The sequence below is a fragment of the Mustelus asterias genome, chromosome 5 (genome assembly GCF_964213995.1).
Source record: "Mustelus asterias chromosome 5, sMusAst1.hap1.1, whole genome shotgun sequence".
Classification (NCBI taxonomy): domain Eukaryota; kingdom Metazoa; phylum Chordata; class Chondrichthyes; order Carcharhiniformes; family Triakidae; genus Mustelus; species Mustelus asterias.
Window position 1 is genome coordinate 63,454,966 of NC_135805.1, and position 25,115 is coordinate 63,480,080.

At 41.6% G+C, this 25,115-nt stretch overlaps 2 protein-coding genes across 5 annotated transcripts in view; one reads left to right on the plus strand and one right to left on the minus strand.

Moving 5' to 3' along the window:
- LOC144494110 (N-acetyltransferase ESCO2-like) overlaps positions 1–7,139 on the plus strand; it is a 48,679-nt gene extending 41,540 nt beyond the window's left edge. For all 3 annotated transcript variants that reach the window (XM_078213696.1, XM_078213695.1, XM_078213697.1), the window contains 2 exons: positions 3,785–3,969; positions 6,358–7,139. In XM_078213696.1, coding sequence (XP_078069822.1) covers positions 3,785–3,969; positions 6,358–6,490 — 318 coding nt within the window. In that variant the 3' untranslated portion in view covers positions 6,491–7,139. The remainder of the gene's footprint in view (positions 1–3,784; positions 3,970–6,357) is intronic.
- Positions 7,140–9,162: 2,023 nt separating this feature from the next.
- Positions 9,163–25,115, minus strand: part of pbk (PDZ binding kinase) — a 33,933-nt gene continuing 17,980 nt past the window's right edge. For both annotated transcript variants that reach the window (XM_078213692.1, XM_078213693.1), the window contains exons 6-8: positions 20,008–20,137; positions 11,020–11,181; positions 9,163–9,482 (exon numbers count right to left, since the gene is read on the minus strand). In XM_078213692.1, coding sequence (XP_078069818.1) covers positions 9,265–9,482; positions 11,020–11,181; positions 20,008–20,137 — 510 coding nt within the window. In that variant the 3' untranslated portion in view covers positions 9,163–9,264. The remainder of the gene's footprint in view (positions 9,483–11,019; positions 11,182–20,007; positions 20,138–25,115) is intronic.

A 25,115-nucleotide genomic window follows, 5' to 3' on the forward strand; every position in this document is an offset into this window, starting at 1 on the left:
TTTGGTACTGGGAAATGAACTGGGCCAAGTGTTAGATTTGGTTGTGGGAGAGCACTTTGGAGATAGTGACCACAATTCGGTGTCTTTTGTTATTGCAATGGAGAGGGATAGGGCAAGGTTTACAATTGGGGGAGAGGTAATTATGATGCGATTAGGCAAGAATTAGGGGGCATAAGTTGGGAACAGAAACTGTCAGGGAAAGGCACTAATGAAAAGTGGAACTTTTTCAAGGAACAAATACTGGGTGTCCTTGATAGGTATGTCCCTGTCAGGCAGGGAGGAAATGGCCGAGTGAGGGAACCATGGTTCACGAAAGAGGTGGAATGTCTTGTGAAAAGGAAGAGGGAAGCTTATGTAGGGATGAGGAAACAAGGTTCAGATGGCTCGATTGAGGGTTACAAGTTAGCAAGGAATGAGCTGAAAAAGGGGATTAGGAGAGCTAGGAGGGGACATGAGAAGTCCTTGGCGGGTCGGATCAAGGAAAACCCCAAGGCTTTTTACTCTTATGTGAGGAATAAAAGAATGACCAGGGTGAGGTTAGGGCCGGTCAAGGACAGGAGTGGAAACTTGTGTATGGAGTCAGTAAATATAGGCGAGGTGATGAATGAATACTTTTCTTCAGTGTTCACCAAGGAGAGGGGCCATGTTTTTGAGGAAGAGAAGGTGTTACAGGCTAATAGGCTGGAGGAAATAGATGTTCGTAGGGAGGATGTCCTGGCAGTTTTGAATAAACTGAAGGTCGATAAGTCCCCTGGGCCTGATGAAATATATCCTAGGATTCTTTGGGAGGCAAGGGATGAGATTGCAGAGCCTTTGGCTTTGATCTTTGGGTCCTCGCTGCCAACGGGGATGGTGCGAGAGGACTGGAGAATGGCGAATGTTGTTCCTTTGTTTAAGAAAGGGAATAGAAATGACCCTGGTAATTATAGACTGGTTAGTCTTACTTCGGTGGTTGGTAAATTGATGGAAAAGGTCCTTAGGGATGGGACTTATGACGATTTAGAAAGATGCGGATTAATCCGGGGTAGTCAGCACGGATTCGTGAAGGGCAAGTCGTGCCTCACAAATTTGATTGAATTTTTCGTGGAGGTAACTAAGTGTGTTGATGAAGGTAGGGCAGTTGATGTCATATACATGGATTTTAGTAAGGCGTTTGATAAGGTCCCCCATGGTCGGCTTATGATGAAAGTGAGGAGGTGTGGGATAGAGGGAAAGTTGGCCGATTGGATAGGTAACTGGCTGTCTGATCGAAGACAGAGGGTGGTGGTCGATGGAAAATTTTCGGACTGGAGGCAGGTTGCTAGCGGAGTGCCGCAGGGATGAGTGCTTGGTCCTCTGCTCTTTGTGATTTTTATTAATGACTTAGAGGAGGGGGCTGAAGGGTGGGTCAGTAAATTTGCTGATGACACCAAGATTGGTGGAGTAGTGGATGAGGTGGAGGGCTGTTGTAGGCTGCAAAGAGACATAGATAGGATGCAAAGCTGGGCTGCAAAATGGCAAATGGAGTTTAACCCTGATAAATGTGAGGTGATTCATTTTGGTAGGACTAATTTAAATGTGGATTACAGGGTCAAAGGTAGGGTTCTGGAGTCTGTGGAGGAACAGAGAGATCTTGGGGTCCATATCCACAGATCTCTAAAGGTTGCCACTCAAGTGGATAGAACTGTGAAGAAGGCCTATAGTGTGTTAGCTTTTATTAACAGGGGGTTGGAGTTTAAGAGCCGTGGGGTTATGCTGCAACTGTACAGGACCTTGGTGAGACCACATTTGGAATATTGTGTGCAGTTCTGGTCACCTCACTATAAGAAGGATGTGGAAGTGCTGGAAAGAGTGCAGAGGAGATTTACCAGGATGCTGCCTGGTTTGGAGGGTAGGTCTTATGAGGAAAGGTTGAGGGAGCTAGGGTTGTTCTCTCTGGAGCAGAGGAGGCTGAGGAGAGACTTAATAGAGGTTTATAAAATGATGAAGGGGATAGATAGAGTGAACGTTCAAAGACTATTTCCTCGGGTGGATGGAGCTATTACAAGGGGACAGAACTATAGGGTTCGTGGTGGGAGATATAGGAAGGATATCAGAGGTAGGTTCTTTACGCAGAGAGTGGTTGGGGTGTGGAATGGACTGCCTGCAGTGATAGTGGAGTCAGACACTTTAGGAACATTTATGTGGTTATTGGATAGGCACATGGAGCACGCCAGGATGATAGGGAGTGGGATAGCTTGATCTTGGTTTCAGATAAAGCTCGGCACAACATCGTGGGCCGAAGGGCCTGTTCTGTGCTGTACTGTTCTATGTTCTATGTACATCAAGAAGACTGTTGGTGAGACTGGACCATGAAATAAAATCTATTATTTGCATTTTCATTAAGTGATGTACAAGTTAAACCAGCTTCTAGAAAAGGTTAGATTAAAGAGAAATTACTTGGCTTCTCTAAACTACTTGCTTAGAGCTGCAGGAAACCCACACACAGATGTACCAATATAACTTAATCTCCAATACTTTTTCTGCTAAAAAGTGTAGTAAATGCTGGTGTTTCCAGCAATGGCCAAATCCCAGGTACAAATATATATTTAAATAAATTGAACTGTTCCCCTGTGCTCTCAAACCTCATAGCTGCAGCACAATCACTTCCACGATTCATTCACCTCTCATGGGTGCAGTTACAGCCCAGACATCCTCCGAGTCCTCCCTGACTCCAAATTATAGACTCAACTTTCATTCCCACTCCTCGTGATTGGTCATAGTCCAATGTTGGTCACCTCTGTTTACCCTGGACATGGTGGTGGTAAACTGCCTTCTTGAGTTCCAGGATTTTGACTCTGACAGTGAAGGAACAGCAGTAAACTTCCAAGTCAAGATGGTGAGTTGCTAGGAAGGGAACTTCCAGGTGGCCATATACTCATGAATCTGCTGCTCTTGCCCTCCTAGACGACAGTGGTTGTGGATTCAGAAGGTGCTGACTAAGGAGCCTTGGTGAGTTGCTGCAGTGCATCTTGGAGATAATTCACACTGCTGCCATTATGTGTCGGTGGTGGAGGGAGTGGGCCAATCAGCCCGGAAGGTTCTACTACAAGTACTGTCGGACAGGATACCATAAACATTTGAGTTTTGGGTGAATTGCACAAGGATTTCTCTCCTTGTGCTTTCTTTCTGCCTCTGATATTTGCTTGCTTTCAAAGGAGGCTGCATCTTTTTATTTGGGTGTACCAGGTGCACTAGTCCTGGGCAAGCTTCTCCCAAAACTCTAAGTACATCAGTACATTATCTATGACTGTGGTTATAGGGTACACGACTGTTAGATGAGGAGTGAAACAATGATAGAGTGGGATAGAGAGGAAATGCGATATGGCACACATCCCAATTAAAGCTGAAGTAGCATGGAATTTTCTTTTGTCTCCCTGTTCAAGAAAATCTTTAAAAGCGAAGTGGCAAGTTCTCTTTGCGTCCTCTGTCCTTATTGGTCACCAGTACTGCAAATAATTCATGTACCTGATCAATGAAATTAACAAAAATAATTACCAACACATTATATTATACATCAAGACTGGGTAGATACATTTATCTTTTTCTAAAAAAATCGTTTGTGTTGTCATGAGTTTGCTTCTATTGCTGATTATTGAAATGAGATTTATCTTTTAACATGCCATCCAGAATTGAGCAGTAAACATTTTTTAGGCACAGCAAGTCCTGTTGTCAATTTCTATAGTTAAGACAGAAGAATACTGTTTGTAGGGATTCACTGTTATTTTGAGTCAATTTGCTCTTCAATTTTCTGATATCTCCAAAGGCCTTTCGGGTGTTATCTGAGCCTACCAATCAGCAAAAATCTGAGAATCATGAACTATTTGAATACTATCGTGCCTGGAGATGCTCTACAAAGCCAGAAGAGGCTATCTGTGGTATAAGCCGAATCTGGGTCTTCAGTTTGATGCGGAGAAAAGAAATTGCCAGCAGAATGGTTGACATTGTCCGGTAAGCATCAGTGTGTTTATAGTACTATAAGCCCATGCTACTAAAATGTTTGTATTTACATATGTTTTGAAATCATTATATCCTGCAAATGTCACCAATCTGCTTTAGAATGGCTATGCAAAGAGCACTACTGATATCCAAATGTTCCATCATGTACCACCAGCAAGAAACTTTATGATTTTCCAATAGTGCTGGTGATGGGTATAGTCCTTTATTGGCAGCTCATTTTTGGAAAATTAACCCCATACTGTCAAAACGTGTATACTATAGGAACGTCAACTAAATTGAATGCAAATTATGTTGAATATCTAAATGAACATCAGTTATTGTTGAATTTTGTTGTGTATTGTTTTAATTTTGTGAAGTTGGCATGTCTTGAGAGAGTTGATCATCCGAAGACCAATCAGCATTTTTGTCATGAATGGCCAAGATTGCTGTCCTTGATTCAAATGTACAACAGTCTTTTCTCGGACTTTAACACGAGCCATTATGCAGGACTTTATAAATCTCATTGCCCAGAGATAATGCACCTCAGCATAGAACTGGATATGCTTAACCAAAAAAGCATGGCTAGAGTAGGCATGAATGAAGTTGCTGAGGCCACATCTGACTTTTCTAATAGTTGCTGGTAAAAGCACTTAAGCTCTGGAATTCTGCTGTCACCTGCCCTGCCTCCAAACACTATGCCTCTTTCCTACTTTAAATCGCTCCTTAAAACCTGCCTCTGACTATGCTTTTGTTCACCTGTCGTAATATATTTGGTATGTTGACAAATTTTGCCTGCTAACAGTTCAGTGAAGTGTTGTGGAGAGTTTTACAATGTTAAAGATGCCATATAAAGGAAAGTTCACAGCGGCAGGGATCTGGGTTCAATTCCGGCCTTGGGTGACTGTGAGGAGTTTGCACATTCTCCCCTTGTCTGTGTGGGTTTTCTCCCATAGTCCAAAAATGTTCAGGTTAGGTGGATTAGTGAAGTAAATGCATGGGGTTACGGGGGTAGGGTGGTGGGCCTAGTTAAGATGCAGTCGGAGAGTAGGTGCAGACTCGATAGGCCGAATGGCCTGCTTCTGCACTCTAGGAATACTATGGTTCTAAGTTGTTGGACTAGACAATTTCCTCTGAACAAGCACACGGGGCCAGAGCCACTTCAATTCTAAATGGAACCCATTGACAACCAGCAACAAACCACCTGACTTAATCCTCTCACTGGGGAAGCAGTTAGGAGTAATTCATACATTAAAGTGTACCAAATGGGAGTAGATTTTAATTGGTAGATTTGCACAAGGAGTGACAGTATAAAATGGTGATGATCAGGACTGCTGAAAACCTTTGCTAATATTTGAAGTCTGAATTATGAGGAAACAAAACACCATATTCTCTGCCAGATGCTGTTACAGCATTTTTTAAATCCATTGGATTTTCCCAGTCTGACTTAAGTTCTTTCTGGAAAGAAGCACGTTTCCCAAACACACTCTGCCAATTTTAGTCGCAGAAATAAATTGGTTCTCTATGCCAATAACTCAGTACATGCAACAAATATATTTTTTAAGTAATTAATAAGTTCTGACAATTGGGTGCCCGTTACATCTGTATCATGTTACAGGTCTAGTATTCCAGAGGCCGAGACAAATAATTCAGAGAGAAGAGTCCAGCTCCAACCGTACCATTTTTGAGAATTGGAATTCCATTTTAAAAAACTTAGGGGAAAAATTTACTATGAAGCCATTAGATTGTTGTAAAGACCAATAATATTGTTTAGGGAAGAAAACTTCACATCCTAAGCTGACTTAAGACTAAATATGACTCCTGTCCCACATCTAAGTGGTTGATTTTTAAGTGACCTCTAAATTGACCTGCCAAGCTGCTCAATTTAATCTCTAAACCATTACAGCATCATCACCTTCTCAGGGTAGCTAGTGATGCCCACACGTTATATAGGATATACAACCACTGCATACTGGTGTTAATGCTTTTTCTCATTCTTCTGCATCTACCTATTGGAATTGGCCTGTACTGCCTCATTTTTGTGTAATTATCTAACTTCGCTCAACTACTCCTTGTGGAAGAGATTTCCACTTTCTGGGTAAAACAGTTGTTTCTTGGTAACCATTTTATAGCGATAGCTTCTAATTTTACTCTTCACTACAAGTGAAAAAAATTCCTCTATTTGATCAAAACCTTACATATCATTTTGTCATATTCTCAGTCTTGTTTCGAAAGAAAAGAAACTCAACTTGTTCATCCTTTCTTGGTAACCAACTAGAGAATTAACTTTTTTGAAGCAACATTGCAAATGAATGCTTTTTTAAAAATATACCCTTATTCCTGTTTTTAAAATGTACTTTGAATTTTGCATACTTGAATTTAACATACTTCCATCTCTTTCAGGAATACGTTCATGTATGGAACCTGCCTGAATAAGAATGAAATTGCCTTCTCTGATCCAACACCATCTGGCAAGCTTTTTGCAATGAAATACTGCCAAACCCCAAATTTCCTTGTTTATAACTTCATTGGTTAACCTGCAAAACTAAAATTTGACTTTCAGTAACCATTTATCTTATGAATTCGGCTTTGCCTTGGCATTTTATGTTATAGGTGACATTTATTGGAAAAACAACTCTGACTTTTTATAATGTTGACTAAATCTGAATATTTGATTCTAGGAACATTTATTGGGTCTTTTGAACTACTTTGCACTGTTTGCTATGTGCTTTTTTAGATATTTTTGTGAGGTTTTACAATGTTAAGGGTTCCTAAATGTTAATTATGTCATGTTAAACTGAATTTGTGGAACTGTTTAAGATGCTAAATGGAAAGGATAGATCAGGAAATGTACAGAGAGGCCTTGGTTGTTTTTGTTATTCCCCTCTCTATTAAAGTAACTGCCTATAGTACAGGCTGCTCAAGTGCAGGTTTCACAATTTAAAATTTAGTTTTGAAGAGACTGAAACACCATGCCACTGTTGGTGAATTTCTGAAGGTTGATATCTCATTGTGCATATTTTAGGAGCTTTTAGCCCTTCAGAACATGTAATTCAATACAATCCTCAAGGTAACATTTGTATCAGTAAAAATTACTTGTTAGATTTTCTGCTTGTTTGATCAAAAATTAACTTTTGTCCAATCCAACCACAATAAAATCTTTAATAAAGTATTCACTAATTTTTATTTCTTGTTGTGTTTTGATTCACAAGGCTATGCCCCTTTATTTTTGAAAATATAATTTTTCAATTGACAAAATTGTGATTTAAAATGAAGCAGAACAAAGTACTTAAATGCAAGGCCAGCTTACGAAGTGAAAGTGAAAAATAAAAAAATCACCCTCAAGAATGTGAAGAGACATTTCCTATAATTGAGATCATTTTAACGTCTCAGTGATAAAGTCAAATGCAAAGTTCTGAATTTTGAAAAAGTGGCTGCTATAGATAGACCCACTCAAAGTCTCTTGGAGTTTCACAATTCGTGAAGTATAAAAGGCCAGGCTACAACCACTGCAGTGGTTTGGACAAAGAAACTGGCTGAAAACTGTTGTCTGCCTCTCGCTCTCTGAGGGTAGACTGACATCTGGACTATGGAGTTTCCAGACTGCCTGCCTGTTTCATACTGGAAAAAGGACAGATCAAAATTTAATGGCCATTCAACTTTCCATTGTATCATGATAGACTTCCCCCATCCAAGCTGGATTGGATGAGCCTCAGAAGTGTTCGCCCAGAAGTCGCATGATCAAAACTTTCAGGGACTGCACCCTTATTAGCTCAGGACCCAACAGATCTGTCAGTTGTCAACCAATCTGTAAATCAGACTCTGAAACTAGCTGGAAGTCATCAAACAGCCAAAATACTTAGACCATATTAACCATACTTAACCGACTTCAGTTTTAAAGCTCACCTCAGAACCAATTTTCTAGATATTTGACTGAGAAACCTTGCATTTTGCTATGACCAATTCACTCTACAAGATCCTTCAACTGAAGTTGAAAATCATTTCAACTTTAAAACAAATCCATTCAAGAAACCGTTGGGGAACCAGAAATCAGAGAATTAACTGCTTCCAATACTTGTGTATGTGTTCATGAGACCAAGTGTGTGACACTACATTAGTTTGGCAGAAATGTAAGAATAAATAACATTTATTTTGAACTCGTGAAAGCTTGTTGAGCTGAAATACACACTCCAAGGGCAAGAAGAGATGTGTCTCTTTCCAATAAGAGCAAATACATTGTCAGAATAATTGGCCGACTACTTTTCATTCTACATTGCTAACCCCTACTTATCTGTTGCAATTCTACATAGCTGATCATGTGGTGCAGGTGGCTTATCAAATTACTTGCTATGACCAGCGCAAGCTCAAGTTGAGCTCTGGGGTGTCAGTGAAATGAGGTTTGGACAGCCATGAAAGTTGACTGATAGGCAAATTACACCATTTTGGATTGGGAAGCAAGTCTTCCAAGTTCAGTTGTGCATATAGGATCTTGTTGTGCAAGACGTTGCTGATTTTTAAACCATGAGAAAGATGCCTCCGCCAACAAGTTTCACATTGTGAAATAAAAACATTTAACTGTTACAGGATCATCTCTGGAACTTAACATGGGGTGGCTGTGCTCAGAAGTTGCCAAACATTATCTTAATGTAACAGCTCAAGGGCAAGTATTGTGATGATGAAAGCTGACCTTGATTTATGGTGGGTGTTTTTTGGCATCAGATCCATTGTGCAATATTCTGGTTTGTGCTGTAACTAAAGGGGCTAAAGGCTACAAGAAAGCAGAATAGATTGTGCCTAAAGGGTAGCAGCCCTGCAGATTCTGTGATTTGACATACAATCCATAAATATTAAATGGAAATTATGAAATGCTTAACTTAATGCAGGTTCATTTTTGAACTTGCATGAAAAACCTTAATGAAAACAACCATCTTGAAATCACAAGATATTGATTGATTCTGCTTTATATTATGCAAGTTTTATCTCACACTTAATATTAAAGTTAAAAATCAATTAAGATATTGTGCTTGGTGTTATTTGGCCATCTCAACAAAAGTCCTCCTATACAATCCTAGCCAAGCCCAAATGCTATAGAGTACCTCAGTCAGCTTGAACCTATTTGTGGAATGAAAGGACTACTTGAATAGGTCACAGTCTATAAATGTGTAACTCTGCTCATTTTACAAATCAATTACAAACCAAATATATATTGAAGAAAACATTAGAATTTAATAGCTGGTTAGCATAGTACAAATGTACATAAAAATTAAACAGATCAAGAGAGAGGTTGAATAACACATTATACAATGAACTTCATTTCTTTGTGGTTGCTGTCTCCAATTCCTCCACTATCTCTGCGGCAGAGGGACGTTTTTTAGGATCTTCATTTGTACAAACGAAGAACAGCTCAATAGCCTTGCTGTAGGAATCATCTAGTTCTTCCATGTTGAGTGCAGGTCTTGTTCCCAAAGCTGCATAATAAGCGTCCTCATCAAAACTGTCTTCGTCATCATCCAAACTATCAAGAGAGTCTACAGCATAAATACAAAAATGAAATTTTATTTATTTACAGTACCTCAGGAATCTTCCAATTGGATTGTGGCAAATAGCTGCAATATTCAGCGACCAGTCAAAAATAAGCAAAATGTCCTATTTCTGTGATTAAACCTCATTCATACAGAAGCTCCATGCAATGGAAAAAATATATCCATAAAGAAAACGAAATTAATTTTGAAATGACAGTAAAGGTCAAAATATCTTAAGTATTCAGAGCCATTCTCAATATTATACCTTTTGAATTCAGCTCTTTTGTCCACATTTGGATGAGCTGAGTAGCCTTGGAACCCAAACTGGATACCAGTGAGCAGGTTTTTGCTCAGTCAAGCAAAGACTTGTTAACAATGCATTTAATCACTTAGAATCATAGAATCCCACAGTACAGAAGCAGGCCATCCCAGCCCATTGAGTCTGCACCGACCACACTCCAACTCAAGTCCTATCCCCACGCATTCACCCGAGCTAGTCCCCGATGCTAAAGGGCAATTTAGCATAGCCAATCCACCTAACCTGCACATCTTTGGACTGGAAGGAAACCAGAGCACAGACAATATCTAAACTAACCCAAGCTTGGAATCAAACCTGGGTCCCTGGTGTTGTGAGGCAGCAGTGCTAACCACTGTGCCACCGTGCTGCCCATGGCTGATGAAAAAACACACACTTCGTTGATGATTGATTAGACTGATGGGATTGTAACTTGCCGGAATGGATCTGTCCTGTTTTTTGTGGACAGTACATACCTGGGAAATTTTCAACATTGTTGGGTAGATGCCCATGGTGTAGCTGTACTGGAACAACTTGGGTAAGGGTATGGTTAGTTCTGGTGCACAGGTCTTCAGTACTATATCCAGGATGCTGTCAAGCCCCATGGCACTTGTGTTCAGTTGTTTCATTATATGTGAATTAAATTGGCTAAGACTGGCATCTGTGATGCTGGAAACCTCAAGAGGAGGCAGATTAGATCATCTGCTCAATACCACAACTACCTTTTGCACCAAACTGTTGGAATCCATCATTGTCAATGGGAATGTGAAAAGAGCCCCTCCTCCTATTAATTAATTAACATTCTCAAACAAAAAGTGCTGCTGATGTTGGTTAGCTGAAGGTAGAATATTGGCCAGGACAATTGTGCCATTAACATGCACCTTAGGCAGACAAAGCCTTGATGTAATGCATCATTCGCTCAGTATTGCACTAGAGTATCAGAAAGCTTAAATGTTCGATTTCAGTGGAGTTAAATGTACAATTTTCTGGATCAGATACAAGAGCAATAGTCATACAAACTGAAGCTAAGTGATATTGATGTGGTGATTCTGTAATTCCCCAGCAAGGAATGGATCGCAGGAAAGAATATACACAGTCTGATTTTCTGTCTATTCACTTTCATCAGTAAATGGAAAACCATAGACTTGGCATGTTTAATTTCCCAAGATCCTTTTGCTAAAACAATCAAATCATTTCTTAATTGTATGAAAAACCAGACAGATCTGCAATGCACAATTGTTAGCTTACCTTCAGAAATATTTACATGAGGCATGGAAAGGGTCATCATTTCCCACAATGTGAGGCCATAGGCAAAAATGTCTGATTTGTCTGTAATTATACCATTTTCCTCCAGAGCCTCTTTTGGTTTCCATGGCTCAGTCCCAATGTATGTTACTTTCGGATCACTTACTATAAAGGAATTGTAAAAATATACTCAGAACATTGACAATTACTATATAAATGACTAAATTGAAATGAATAGCATTTAAATAGATAATGCCTGAGATTCCAATCTCGGTACCTAAAAGGTTGAAGTTAAATTGGATATCATCGTACCATCTGAAATTTATGAAACAGTGGAAAGCTACAGGTCAGCCAGGAGGAGGCATGGTTAGTAAGTTTGGAGATGACACCAAGCTTGGTGGCATAGTGGACAAGTGAAGGTTATCTTGGATTGCAACAGGATCTTGATCAATTGGGCCAGTGGACTGACAAATGGCAGATGGAGTTTAATTTAGATAAATGTGAGGTGATGCATTTTGGTAGATCGAACCAGGGCAGGACTTACTCAGTTAATGGTAGGGCGTTGGGGAGAGTTACAGAACAAAGAACTAGGGATACAGATTCATAGCTCCTTGAAAGTGGAGTCACAGATGGACAGAGTAGTGAAGATGGCATTCAGCATGCTCTGTTTCACTGGTCAGAACGTTGAATATAGGGGTTGGGACGTCTTGCTGAAGTTGTAAAAGACATTGGTACGGTCACACTTGGAATACTGTGTACAGTTCTGGTCACCCCATTTTAGAAAGGATATTAGTAAACTAGAATGAGTGCAGAAGAGATTTATTAGGATGCTACCGGGACTTGATGGTTTGAGTTATAAGGAGAGGCTGGATAGACTGGGACTTTTTTCTCTGGAGTGTAGAAGGCTGAGGAGTGATCTTATATAGGTCTATAAAATAATGAGGGGCACAGATCAGCTAGATACAAGAGATGGGTGAGATCCTAAATTAATATTTCTCATCAGTATCTACTGTTGAGAAAAGCATGGATGTTAGGGAACTTGGGGAAATAAATAGTGATGTCTTAAGGAGTGTACATATTACAGAGGAGGTGGTGCTGGAAGTCTTAAAGTGCATCTAGATAAATCCCCGGGACCTGATGAAGTGTATCCCAGGACATTGTGGGAGGCTAGGGAAGAAATTGCGGGTCCCCTAGCAGAGACATTTGAATCATCGATAATCACAGGTGAGGTGCCTGAAGATTGGAGGGTGACAAATGTTGTGCCTTTGTTTAAAAAGGACTGCAGGGACCTGGGAACTACAGGCCAGTGAGCCTCACATCTGTGATGGGTAAGTTGTTGGAAGATATTTTAAGAGACAGGATCTACAGGCATTTAGAGACACAAGGACTGATTAGGGACAGTCAGCATGGCTTTGTGAGTGGAAAATCATGTCTCACAAATTTGATTGAGTTTTTTGAAGGGGTAACCAAGAAGGTAGATGAGGGCAGTGCAGTTGATGTTGTCTACATGGACTTTAGCAAGGCCTTTGACAAGGTACCACATGGTAGGTTGTTGCATAAGGTTAAATCTCACGGGATTCAGGGTGAGATAGCTAAATGGATACAAAATTGGCTTGATGACAGAAGCCAGAGGGTGTTTGTAGAGGGTTTTTTTCCAAACTGGAGGCTTGTGAGCAACGGTGTGCCTCAGGCATCAGTGCTGAGTCCACTGTTATTTGTCATTTATATTAATGATTTGGATGAGAATATAGGAGGCATGGTTAGTAAGTTTGCAGATGACACCAAAATTGGTGGCATAGTGGACAGTGAAGAAAGTTATCTCCGATTGCAACGAAATCTTGATCAATTGGGCCTGTGGGCTGACGAATGGCAGATGGGAGTTTAATTTAGATAAATGCGAGGTGATGCATTTTGGTAGATTGAACCAGGGCAGGACTTACTCAGTTAATGGTAGGGCGTTGGGGAGAGTTACAGAACAAAGATCTAGGGATACAGATTCATAGCTCCTTGAAAGTGGAATCACAGATGGACAGAGTAGTGAAGATGGCATTCAGCATGCTTTGTTTCATTGGTCAGAACATTGAATATAGGGGTTGGGACGTCTTGATGAAGTTGTACAAGACATTGGTAAGGCCACACTTGGAACACTGTGTAGTTCTGGTCACCCTATTATAGAAAGGATATTATTAAACTAGAATGAGTGCAGAAAAAATTTACTAGGATGCCCCAGGACTTGATGGCTTGAGTTATGAGAGAGGCTGGATAGACTGGGACTTTTTCCTCTGGAGCGTAGAATGTTATGGGGTGATCTTATAGAGGTCTATAAAATAACGAGGGGCATAGATCAGCTAGAGAGTCAATATCTTATCCCAAAGGTAGGGGAGTCTAAAACTAGAGGGCATAGGTTTAAGGTGAGAGATACAAGTGTCCAGAGGGGCAATTTTTTCACACAGAGGGTGGTGAGTGTCTGGAACAAGCTGCCAGAGGTAGTAGTAGAGGCGGGTACAATTTTGTCTTTTAAAAAGTATTTAGACAGTTACATGGGTAAGATGGTTATAGTGGCATATAGGCCAAATGCAGGCAATTGGGACAAGCTTTGGGGTTTTAAAAAAAAGGGCGGCATGGACAAGTTGAGTCGAAGGGCCTGTTTCCATGCTGTAAACCTCTATGACTCTATCTGAAAGAGAAATAGTTAATGTTTTACATATAATCCTTTATCCAAGTCATGCAATGATATGCCAACAGCCCTGTAGTGCAGCTACTTAACTGACAGATACCAAAAGGAAACAAAACCACAGAACAAAAATGGACCATTGATATACTAACTGAGCAACTTCCCAGGGATTCTTTGACAAAAATTCACACGGTAAAGTTCTAATTAAATGTAAAGCCACAGCAATGCAAGGAAGAACATGGGGGGAAAAAAGCTGATTAAAGAAGAGACAACGGTCAAACTGGGAAGAATGTTAGCTTCGATGGATTCAAATTTACTTTCAATTTACATCTGTGACATGAAAACCAAAAAGCAAATCAAAATCATTAGGTTTGAAAATGCAAATTTTGCAGATGCAATAATTCACTCGATCAGTATGTAGAACAAACCCTTGGGTAAAGCACAGAAAGTTCTTGGGAAAGATTTAAGAGACAGTTGAATTATCCGACTGGTGAATAGTGGACTGTAGTATTTTTTCCCCAAAATGAGCTCTGACAGGCCATGTGCTCTTTTTCTTCTTTTAGCGTGTTTTCATGGTAACACTGGAGTAAATACAACATTTTAGCACACAGCCACTTTTAGATGAATTGTCAACTGGATATGCATTTGTCTTTAAGCCAGCTAATAAAATAAATATCCACAGAATTAAAACAATACCAGATGTCTGAACATTCCTTTCTATCAAGTCAATGTATTTTGAAACCAGTGTAACTGTGGAGCAAAATTATGTTCAAAACAAATCTTTTTCAAAACACAGGAATCCTGCTAATAACTAACACTCACAAAAGATGCTAACTCTCTACAACTTTTTTTATTGGTCCCTAGGGTTTTATTCTTAGACTTAAGAAAAATAAATTGAAAGGTTGTGTACATAGCAGTTTTCTCAAATTCTTCAAAATTTCAGACAGGATTCAAATGCAATTAACGTTAAACATGAAATCCACAACATATTAGCCGATTTTTCTTTTCAATTTTCCATTAATAATTTTAAAAATTTATTGTAAATAGTGCTAAGAATTTTTTTTATTCATTCACAAATGTAGATGTTGTTGGCAAAGCCAGTCCATCCCTAATTGCCTTGGGAAGATGGTGGTGAACTGCTGCTTTGCCACAGTCTAAGTGGGGTGGATCCACCCACAGTACTTTCCAGGATTTTGACCCAGTGACAGTGAACGAACAGCTGTATAATTTCAAATCATGATTGTGTGGGACTTGGAATATCAGTTGCTGCTGTGTACCTTATGTAACAAACTGCTGCCACTGTACATCGATGGATGGAGTGGATGTTTAAGGTAGTGAATGGGGTGCCAATGAAGTGGGCTGCTTTGTCCTGGAGTGTTGAGCTTTTTGAATGTTGTTGGGAGCGCAGTCATCCAGGCAAATGGAGAATATTCCATTACATTCCTGACTTGTGCCTTGTAGATGGTCAACAAGTTTTGGGGAATCAGGAGGTGAGTTACTCACTGCTAACCTCTGACCTGCTCTTGTAGCTACAGCGGACTGGCCTAGTTCTGTTTCTGGTCAATTGAACATTTCTCCCCCCCCCCCCCATCTCTCAGGATTTTGATAGTGGGGGGATGTTTGGAGATGGTCATTACCTGGCTCATGTGTTGTAAGTGGTACTTGTCACTTCCAAACTTGAATATTGTCTAGACCTCGTTGCATATGAGCCTGGTCTGCTTCAATGTCTAAGAAGTCTCGAATGGTTCTAAACATTCATCAATGAACAGCTCCACTTCTGACCTCTTGCTGGAGGAAAGGTTATTGATGAAGCAGCTAAAGATGGTTGGATTAAGGATGCTAGGAACCCCTGTAACAATGTCCTGGGACTGAGGTGATTGATCTCCAACAACTATAACCATTTTCCTTTGTGCTAGGTATAATTCAAACAAGTGAAGTGAAGAGTTTTCTCCGATTCCTCAAATCCAAACTGTTCAGACAATGCATTGGTCTTTACTGGTATGCACCAAGGAAACAACGTAAATTCACACTTGAATAAAAAACATAGAACAGTACAGCACAGTACAGGCCCTTCGGCCCTCGATGTTGTGCTGAGCTTTGTCCGAAACCAAGGTCAAGCTATCCCACTCCCCATCATTCTGGTGTGCTCCACGTGCCTATCCAATAACCGCTTGAAAGTTCCTAAAGTGTCCGACTCACTATCACAGCAGGCAGTCCATTCCACACCCCAACCACTCTCTGAATAAAGAATCTACCTCGGACATCCCTCCTACATCTCCCACCATGAACCTTATAGTTATGCCCCCTAGTAACAGCTACATCCACCCGAGGAAATAGCCTCTGAACGTCCACTCTATCTGTCCCCCTCATCATCTTATAAACCTCTATTAAGTCGCCTCTCATCCTCCTCTGCTCTAAAGAGAAAAGCCCTAGCTCCCTCAACCTTTCCTCATAAGACCTACCCTCCAAGCCAGGTAGCATCCTGGTAAATCTCCTCTGCACTGTCTCCAATGCTTCCACATCCTTCTTATAGTGAGGTGACCAGAAATGCACACAATATTCCAAATGTGGTCTCACCAAGGTCCTGTACAGTTGCAACATAACCCCACAGCTCTTAAACTCCAATCCCCTGTTAATAAACGCCAACACACTATAGGCCTTCTTCACGGCTCTATCCACTTGAGTGGCAACCTTCAGAGATCTGTGGGTATGAACCGCAAGATCCCTCTGTTCCTCCACATTCCTCAGAACCCTGCCGTTGACCCTGTAATCAGCATTCAAATTTGTCCGACCAAAATGAAACGCCTCGCACTTATCAGGGTTAAACTCCATCTGCCATTTTTTCGGCCCAGCTCTGCATCCTATCAATGTCTCTTTGCAGCCTACAACAGCCCTCCACCTCATCCACTACTCCACCAATCTTGGTGTCATCAGCAAATTTACTGACCCACCCTTTAGCCCCCTCCTCCAAATCATTGATAAAAATCACAAATAGCAGAGGACCCAGCACTGATCCCTGTGGTACACCGCTGGTAACTGGTCTCCAGTCTGAAAATTTTCCATCCACCACCACCCTCTGTCTTCTATGAGATAGCCAGTTACTTATCCAATCGGCCAAATTTCCTTCTATCCCACACCTCCTTACTTTCTTCATGAGCCGACTTCGGGGAACCTTATCAAACGCCTTACTAAAATCCATGTATATAACATCAACTGCTCTACCTTCATCTACACACCCAGTTACCGCCTCAAAGAATTCAATCAAATTTGTGAGGGAAGACTTACCCTTCACGAATCCGTGTTGACTATCCCGGATTAAGCTGCATCTTTCCAAATGGTCATAAATCCTATCCCTCAGGACCTTTTCCATTAACTTACCGACCACTGAAGTAAGACTAACCGGCCTATAATTACCAGGGTCATTCTTATTTCCTTTCTTGAACAGAGGAACAACATTCGCCACTCTCCAATCCTCTGGCACTATCCCCGTGTTGTGGAGATGCCGGCGTTGGACTGGGGTAAACACAGTAAGAGGTTTAACAACACCAGGTTAAAGTCCAACAGGTTTATTTGGTAGCAAAAGCCACACAAGCTTTCGGAGCTCCAAGCCCCTTCTTCAGGTGAGTGGGAATTCTGTTCACAAACAGAGCACATAAAGACACAAACTCAATTTACATGAATAATGGTTGGAATGCGAATACTTACAACTAATCAAGTCTTTAAGAAACAAAACAACGTGAGTGGAGAGAGCATCAAGACAGGCTAAAAAGATGTGTATTGTCTCCAGACAAGACAGCCAGTGAAACTCTGCAGGCCCAGGCAACTGTGGGGGTTACAAATAGTGTGACATGAACCCAATATCCCGGTTGAGGCCGTCCTCGTGTGTGCGGAACTTGGCTATCAGTTTCTGCTCAGCGACTCTGCGCCGTCGTGTGTCGCGAAGGCCGCCTTGGAGAACGCTTACCCGAATATCAGAGGCCAAATGCCCGTGACCGCTGAAGTGCTCCCCAACAGGAAGAGAACAGTCTTGCCTGGTGATTGTCGAGCGGTGCAGAGTCGCTGAGCAGAAACTGATAGCCAAGTTCCGCACACACGAGGACGGCCTCAACCAGGATATTGGGTTCATGTCACACTATTTGTAACCCCCACAGTTGCCTGGGCCTGCAGAGTTTCACTGGCTGTCTTGTCTGGAGACAATACACACCTTTTTAGCCTGTCTTGATGCTCTCTCCACTCACGTTGTTTTGTTTCTTAAAGACTTGATTAGTTGTTAGTATTCGCATTCCAACCATTATTCATGTAAATTGAGTTTGTGTCTTTATATGCCGTTTGTGAACAGAATTCCCACTCACCTGAAGAAGGGGCTTGGAGCTCCGAAAGCTTGTGTGGCTTTTGCTACCAAATAAACCTGTTGGACTTTAACCTGGTGTTGTTAAACTTCTTACTGTGACTATCCCCGTGGACAGTGAGGACCCAAAGATCAAAGCCAAAGGCTCTGCAATCTCATCCCTTGCCTCCCAAAGAATCCTAGGATATATCCCATCTGGCCCAGGGGACTTATCAACCCTCAGGTTTTTCAACATTACTAATACATCTTCCCTCAGAACATCTACCTCCTCCAGCCTATCAGTCTGTATCACACTCTCATCCTCAAAAACATGGCCCCTCTCCTTGGTGAACACTGAAGAAAAGTATTCATTCATTGCCTCTCCTATCTCTTCTGACTCCATGCACAGGTTCCCACTACTATCCTTGACCGGCCCTAACCTCACCCTGGTCACTCTTTTATTTCTCACACAAGAGTAAAAAGCCTTGGGGCTTTCCTTGATCTGACCCCCCAAGGACTTCTCATGCCCTCTCGTAGCTCTCCTAAGCCCTTTTTTTAAAAGCTCATTCCTTGCTACCTTGTAACCTTCAAGCGACCCAACTGAACCTTGTTTTCTCATCCTTACATACGCTTCCTTTTTCCTCGACAAGACACTCAACCTCTTTTGTGAACCATGGTTCCCTCACTCGGCCATTTCCTCCCTGCCTGACAGGGACATACCTATCAAGGACACGCAGTATTTGTTCCTTGAACAAGCTCCACTTTTCATTTGTGCCTTTCCCTGACAGTTTCTGTTCCCATCTTATGCTCCCTAATTCTTGCCTAATCGCATCATAATTACCCCTCCCCCAAGTATAAACCTTGCCCTGCCGTATGGCCTTATCCCTCTCCATTGCAACAATGAAAGACACCGAATTGTGGTCACTATCTCCAAAGTGCTCTCCCACAAACAAATCTAACACTTGGCCCGGTTCATTACCCAGTACCAAGTCCAATGTGGCCACACCTCTTGTCGGCCTATCCACATATTGTGTCAGGAAACCCTCCTGAACACACTGTACAAAAACTGCCCCATCCGAACTATTCGACCTATAAAGGTTCCAATCAATATTTGGAAAGTTAAAGTCACCCATGACAACTACCCTGTGACCTCCACACCTATCCATAATCTGCTTTGCAATTTCTTCCTCCACATCTCTATTACTATTTGGGGGCCTATAGAAAACTAACAAGTCATGGCATTAATATCCAGCAGCCAAATATTGGTTGGTGACAGTACAAATGATGCAATGCAATACCTACTGAGAGAAAGGATAAGATCAGCTGAAGTTTAAAGAGGGTTGAGCATGCAATGTTATCGAATAAAGCATTACTGGAATCAAGATAGTTTAGATCAATGGTTCCCAAAGGGTGCGGCACGCCACACTGGTGCGGCGAGAGAGGATGGCAAGTGTGGCAGGAAGATTCAAGGACAATCAAAGAAACATTTAAACATGGATAGATATTTTTCCAAAGTGCATTGTTTTATACTTTCTGGACGTCCCATGATCATATTACATCAAGTAGTTGTGTTCTATGTTATGAATCAAGCACTGCTAGGAGTTGTTTTGTTTTTGAACATATTTCTTATCAATAAAAAAAAAACGGTGTGGCGCGAGCAAATTTTTATTTTGAAAGTGCGGCCCAGTGAAAAAAGTTTGGGAACCACTGGTTTAGATACATCAGTGCACTGCTCCTGCAAGTACCATACAGTTAAAATAGTTTAAATATATGTGCGAATGTACATACATACAATGGTTTCATAAAATATGCAATTGTATTGAGAATACAATAAAGATGTAACTGAATAAATTTTAAGAAAGATTTGCTACCTATTTTTGAAACATATACATTTTGCAATATAGCAGAACACATTTTCAAGTTGACCACTACTTAATATCACATTTACCAAAAGCCTACGACTCCTGATGAATCACAAGAACAAACATACCTTGCATGTTCTCATCTAATTTCAGTGACACACCCACATCACAGATCTTAATGGTCTCAAAATCTTCTTTAATGACGATATTGCAAGATTTGATGTCTCCATGCAAGAGTTTTTTCTCATTGTGCAGATACTGAAAGTTTCAAAAGTAAATAAATATTTAAGTTCTCAAAAGTCACAATTCTGCAAAAATGCAATCAACTGTCAGTGAATGAATCCAGTATTTAAACAACATGTTCCTGGGACAATAAAAATAGGCCCAAATTGAGAACATTCCGTTCTAGTTGCTCCAATTTCACTTGTATCCTACTTAAACAGAAACACCATTGTTTATTCTTTTGAAAATGCAATTTCCCAATCTGTGTGGCTTTTTAAAAAAGATGCAACAGATTTTTCATCATTCTTGGGACAGCATTGCTGGCTGGCCAGCATTTATTGCCCATCCTTAGTTGGCCTTGAAACTGAGGGCAGTTAAAAGTCAACCACATTGCTGTGGCCCTGGAGTCACATGTAGCCAGACCAAGTAAGAACGGCAGATTTTCTTCTCTAAAGGACATTAGTGAACCAGATGAGTTTTTCTGGCAATCGACAATGGTTTCACGGTCATCAATAGATTCTTAATTCCAGATATTTTTTATTGAATTCAAATTCCATCATCTGGTACTTTTCCTTCTTTCCATCACGACCTCCCAGATTGCCTGGATCCACTACAGTTCGCCTACCGCCACAACGAGTCCACAGCAGACGCCATCTCCCTCGCCCTGCACTCAACCCTGCAACACCTAAACAACAAAGACACCTATGTCAGACTCCTATTTATTGACTACAGCTCAGCCTTCAACAGCATTATTTCTACAAAGCTCATCTCCAAACACCATGGCCTGGGGCTCAGCTCCTCCCACTGCAACTCGATCCTAGACTTCCTAATCGACAGGCCACAATGAGCAAGGATAGGCAACCACACCTCCTCCACAATAATCCTCACACTGGTGCCCCACAAGGCCCTGCCCTCAGCCCCTTACTATACTCCTTATACACCTATGACTGTGTGGCCAAATTCCCCTCCAATTCAATTTTCAAGCTTGTTGATGACACCACCATAGTGGGTTAGATCTTAAACAATGAGAGTGTACAGGAAAGAGAGAGAGAATCTGATGAACTGGCGCGACGACAATAATCTCTCCCTCAATGTCAACAAAATTAAGGAGATTGTCATCGACTTCAGGAAGCGTAGTGGAGGACATGCCCCTGTCTACATCGAAGGGATGAAGTGGAAATGGTTGAGAGCTTCAAGTTTCTAGGTGTCCAGAGTAAGAGATTTGAACAAGTATTTCTGATTGAAACATGTATTTTGGATTTTGAAATGTATTTCAGATGTATTTTTAAAATGATCAACAACCTGTCCTGGTCCTTCCATGCCGATGTTACAGTTAAAAAGCCCACCAACGTCTTTACTTTCTCAGGAGGCTAAGGAAATTTGGCATGTTCACTATGACTCTTACCAACTTTTACAGATGCACCATAGAAAGCATTTTTTCTGGTTGTATCACAGCTTGATATGGCTCCTGCTGTGTCTAAGCTCGCAAAAACACTACACAGTGTCGTGAACAAGGCCAGTCCATCACACAAACCAGCCACCCATCCATTGACTCTGTCTACACTTCCCACTGCCTCGGAAAAGTAGCCAGCATAATCCAGGACCCCACACATCCTGGATGTACTCTCTTCCACCTTCTAGACTGGGACATTTTTCTCTGGAGCGTAGAAGGCTGAGGGGTGATCTTATAGAGGTCTATAAAATAATGAGAGACACAGATCAATGAGACAGTCAATATCTTTCCCCAAAGGTAGGGGAGTCTAAAACTAGAGGGCATAGGTTTAAGGCGAGAGGGGAGAGATACAAAAGTGTCTAGTGGGGCAATCTTTTCACACATTAGTGTGAAAAACTGGCAAGACCTAATTTATCACCCATCCATAATGTGAGTGTCTGGAACAAGCTGCCAGGAGTAGTGGTAGGGGCAGGTACAGTTCTGTCTTTTAAAAAGCATTTAGACAGTTACATGGGTATAGAAGGATATGGGCCAAATGCGGGCAATTGGGACTAGCTTTGGGGTTTCAAAAAAAAAGGCGGCATGGACAAGTTGGGCTGAAGGGCCCGTTTCCATGCTGTAAACCTCTATGATTCAATGACTCTTCTGTCAAGAAAAAGATACAAAAGTCTGGGGACACGTACCAACCGATTCAAGAACCGTTTCTTCCCTGCTACCATCAAACTTTTGAATGGACCTACCTCGTATTTAGTTGATCTTTCGCTACACTTTAGCTATGACTATAACACTACAGTCTGCACCCTTTCTTTTCCTTCTCCATGTACAGTATGCTTTGTAGAGCACGCAAGAAAAAATATTTCTCACTGTATACTAATATACGTTACAATAATAAATCAAAAGACCATTTTTTAAAGCTAGTCAACAACTTTTTGGCCATTAATTGAAGACATAGTATTATATATGCTTTGATGCTATTAAATATAGGCATGGTATTTCTCAATGATTGTTCCACACCACCCTCCCCCACCCTACTAAGTGATACTTAGTTACTTTCAGAAAGCAAGCTAGGAACTGACATTAAATTATTTTAAATATAAATTTGTTCTTGAGATATGGGTAAAACTGGCAAGACCTAATTTATCACCCATCCATAATTACCATGAGAAGCTTATCGAACATTTGTTTTATAATCGTGTGGTTATTTCAGACCACATCAAAAGTTATGCATGCAGTGAACTAGAAAGACAGGGACAGCAGAAGCAGACCAGGTTCATTTCTGAAGAGCAGTGCAGCAGTAGCTGGATTTTCACAATAATCTTACTCTTTTGTGGATATTTATTTCTGGCACCATGATAGACATGCAATTGAATTCAATGAGTTTGCTAATAACTACATCCCTTATAAAACTCTGTGCTCCTGAACTTTGACCTCTATGGCATCCTCACTCCCATCATCCATTAGCAGTCAATCCATCAACCCTCCTGAATTCACTCTCCTCATTAAAGCCCACCTCGGACAACCACTCCTTCTAATGTCTACTGCTTTGCCTATCCATGTTTTCTGATTACACTGTAAAACATCGTGCAACGTCTTTCTATTGAAGGTGCGATATAAATACAGAGTGTTGTGCCTTCAATATGGTTGATGTGCTTGATAAAGTGCCAAAGAATAGCAAAAAATTGAAGTCCATGGAAATATTGGGGTATGGATACAAAATTGACTAAGTTACTGAAAGCAGAGGAGCAGTGATGGTTGTTTTGACTGGACGAATACTCATAGGTGGCATTGGAACCAATGCTCTTATTGATATATATTAATGAACTAGATCCAAGAGTATACAAAGCATAATTTTAAAGTTTGCAGATGACATTGAAACTTGAAAAACGTGCAGAGAGGAAGATAGGAACAGGCTTCAGGATATTGAGAAACTGGTGAAATGGGCAAATACCTTGCAGATGAAATTTAATGCTGAGAAGTTTGAAATGATTAATTTAAGTAGGAAACATGAGGAGAGGCAATATAAACTAAATAATACAATTTTAAAGGGAGCAGAAACACAACCAACCACTGAAGGCAGCAAGCCAAGTTGATATGGCTGTCAAAAAAATATATGGGATCCTTGGCTTTATAGAGGTATCGAGCACAAAACAAGGAACTTGTGCTACAGCTTTATGTTAAAACACACTGATAAGACTGCAGTTAGAGTATTCAGGGCACCACATTTTAGGATACATGTCAAGGCTTCACAGAGAGTAGGGAGGTGATTCTCGCAGCGCAGCAGGCTGGGAGAAAAGCAGAGGCCATTTAGCGGGCTTCCCGCTGGGCGCCACGGCCTCCGTGTGTCTCCAGGCCCTGGATTTCCAGCAGTATGAATTGGTGCAGAGCTGCTTTATATATTTAAATCTAAATTTTAATCTCATTAGTGGGCCCAGGACTGAAATCTCCAGGCCCACTAGTCTCATTCTCATACACCCGGCCCCCCCACCACCCAACCCCTGCCAGGAGGGTTCACTCCAGCAGGGTTTACAACAACTCCCTACTAACAGGGAGCTGGCAGCCTGACCCTGCTGGAGTGAAGGGAGGTCATGGAGGCCCCACAGGAGGTCAGAGGTTAGGGATGGTCCATGGGCATTGCCAGCCTGGCCCCTTGGCACTGCCCAAGGATGGGGGTCCCGCTGTGTGGTGAACCATCGTTGGTTCACCACTGGGGTTGTTATTGTGTTACTGTTGGGCTAGGGTGTTGTTGTTATGGGGGTTGTACTATGTTGTTGGGTTAGGGTGTTTACCTGTCCTAAATGTTATCATGGCACACTCCAGTGGGGTCCCGCCTCCGGTGGCAGGGTATAAGACCCCCTGCTCCGGCAGGACCCCTTCAGTCTGAACGGGTGAATTTGTGTTAGTAGTTTCATTGTTAATGTATTAAAGCCTTCAGTTCTAAAGCCTTGTTTCCGGGTGCTCATTGAGGTGCATCAATTTAATACATTAACTGAGAATATGGAACAGATCCTAAAACCGGATCGTCTGACACTGGACCCACGTGCGGTCGGTGCAGCTAACACGTTCGAACATTGGTGGAAGTGCTTCGAGGACTACCTGGCAGCCTCGGTAGCTATCACTACAGACAGTGATAGACTCCAGGTCCTCCACGCAAGGGTAAGCGACACGATTTACCTAGCCATTCGTGCAGCTTCCACTTACCAGGGTGCCGTCGAGCTCCTAAAGAATAGGTACATTACGCCACCCAACGAGATTCACGCTCGTTATCTCCTCGCTACACGACGTCGGCAGTCGGGCGAGACCATAGAAGACTACGCCAATGAACTCCTGCAGCTTGCCAGGGGTTGTGACTGTAAGGATGTCTCCGCCGAGCAGTACATGCAAGACCTCGCCCGAGACGCGTTCGTAGCAGGGGTAGGGTCCTCGTACATCAGACTTAAATTATTAGAAAAGGGGAAACTCAACTTGACCCAGGCAATGGGGATGGCCGTGAGGTTGGAGGCGGCGTCGAAGAGCTTGGCGCTGTACCCCGAGGACCACGTGCAGTCAACGTGGTTGGAGCAA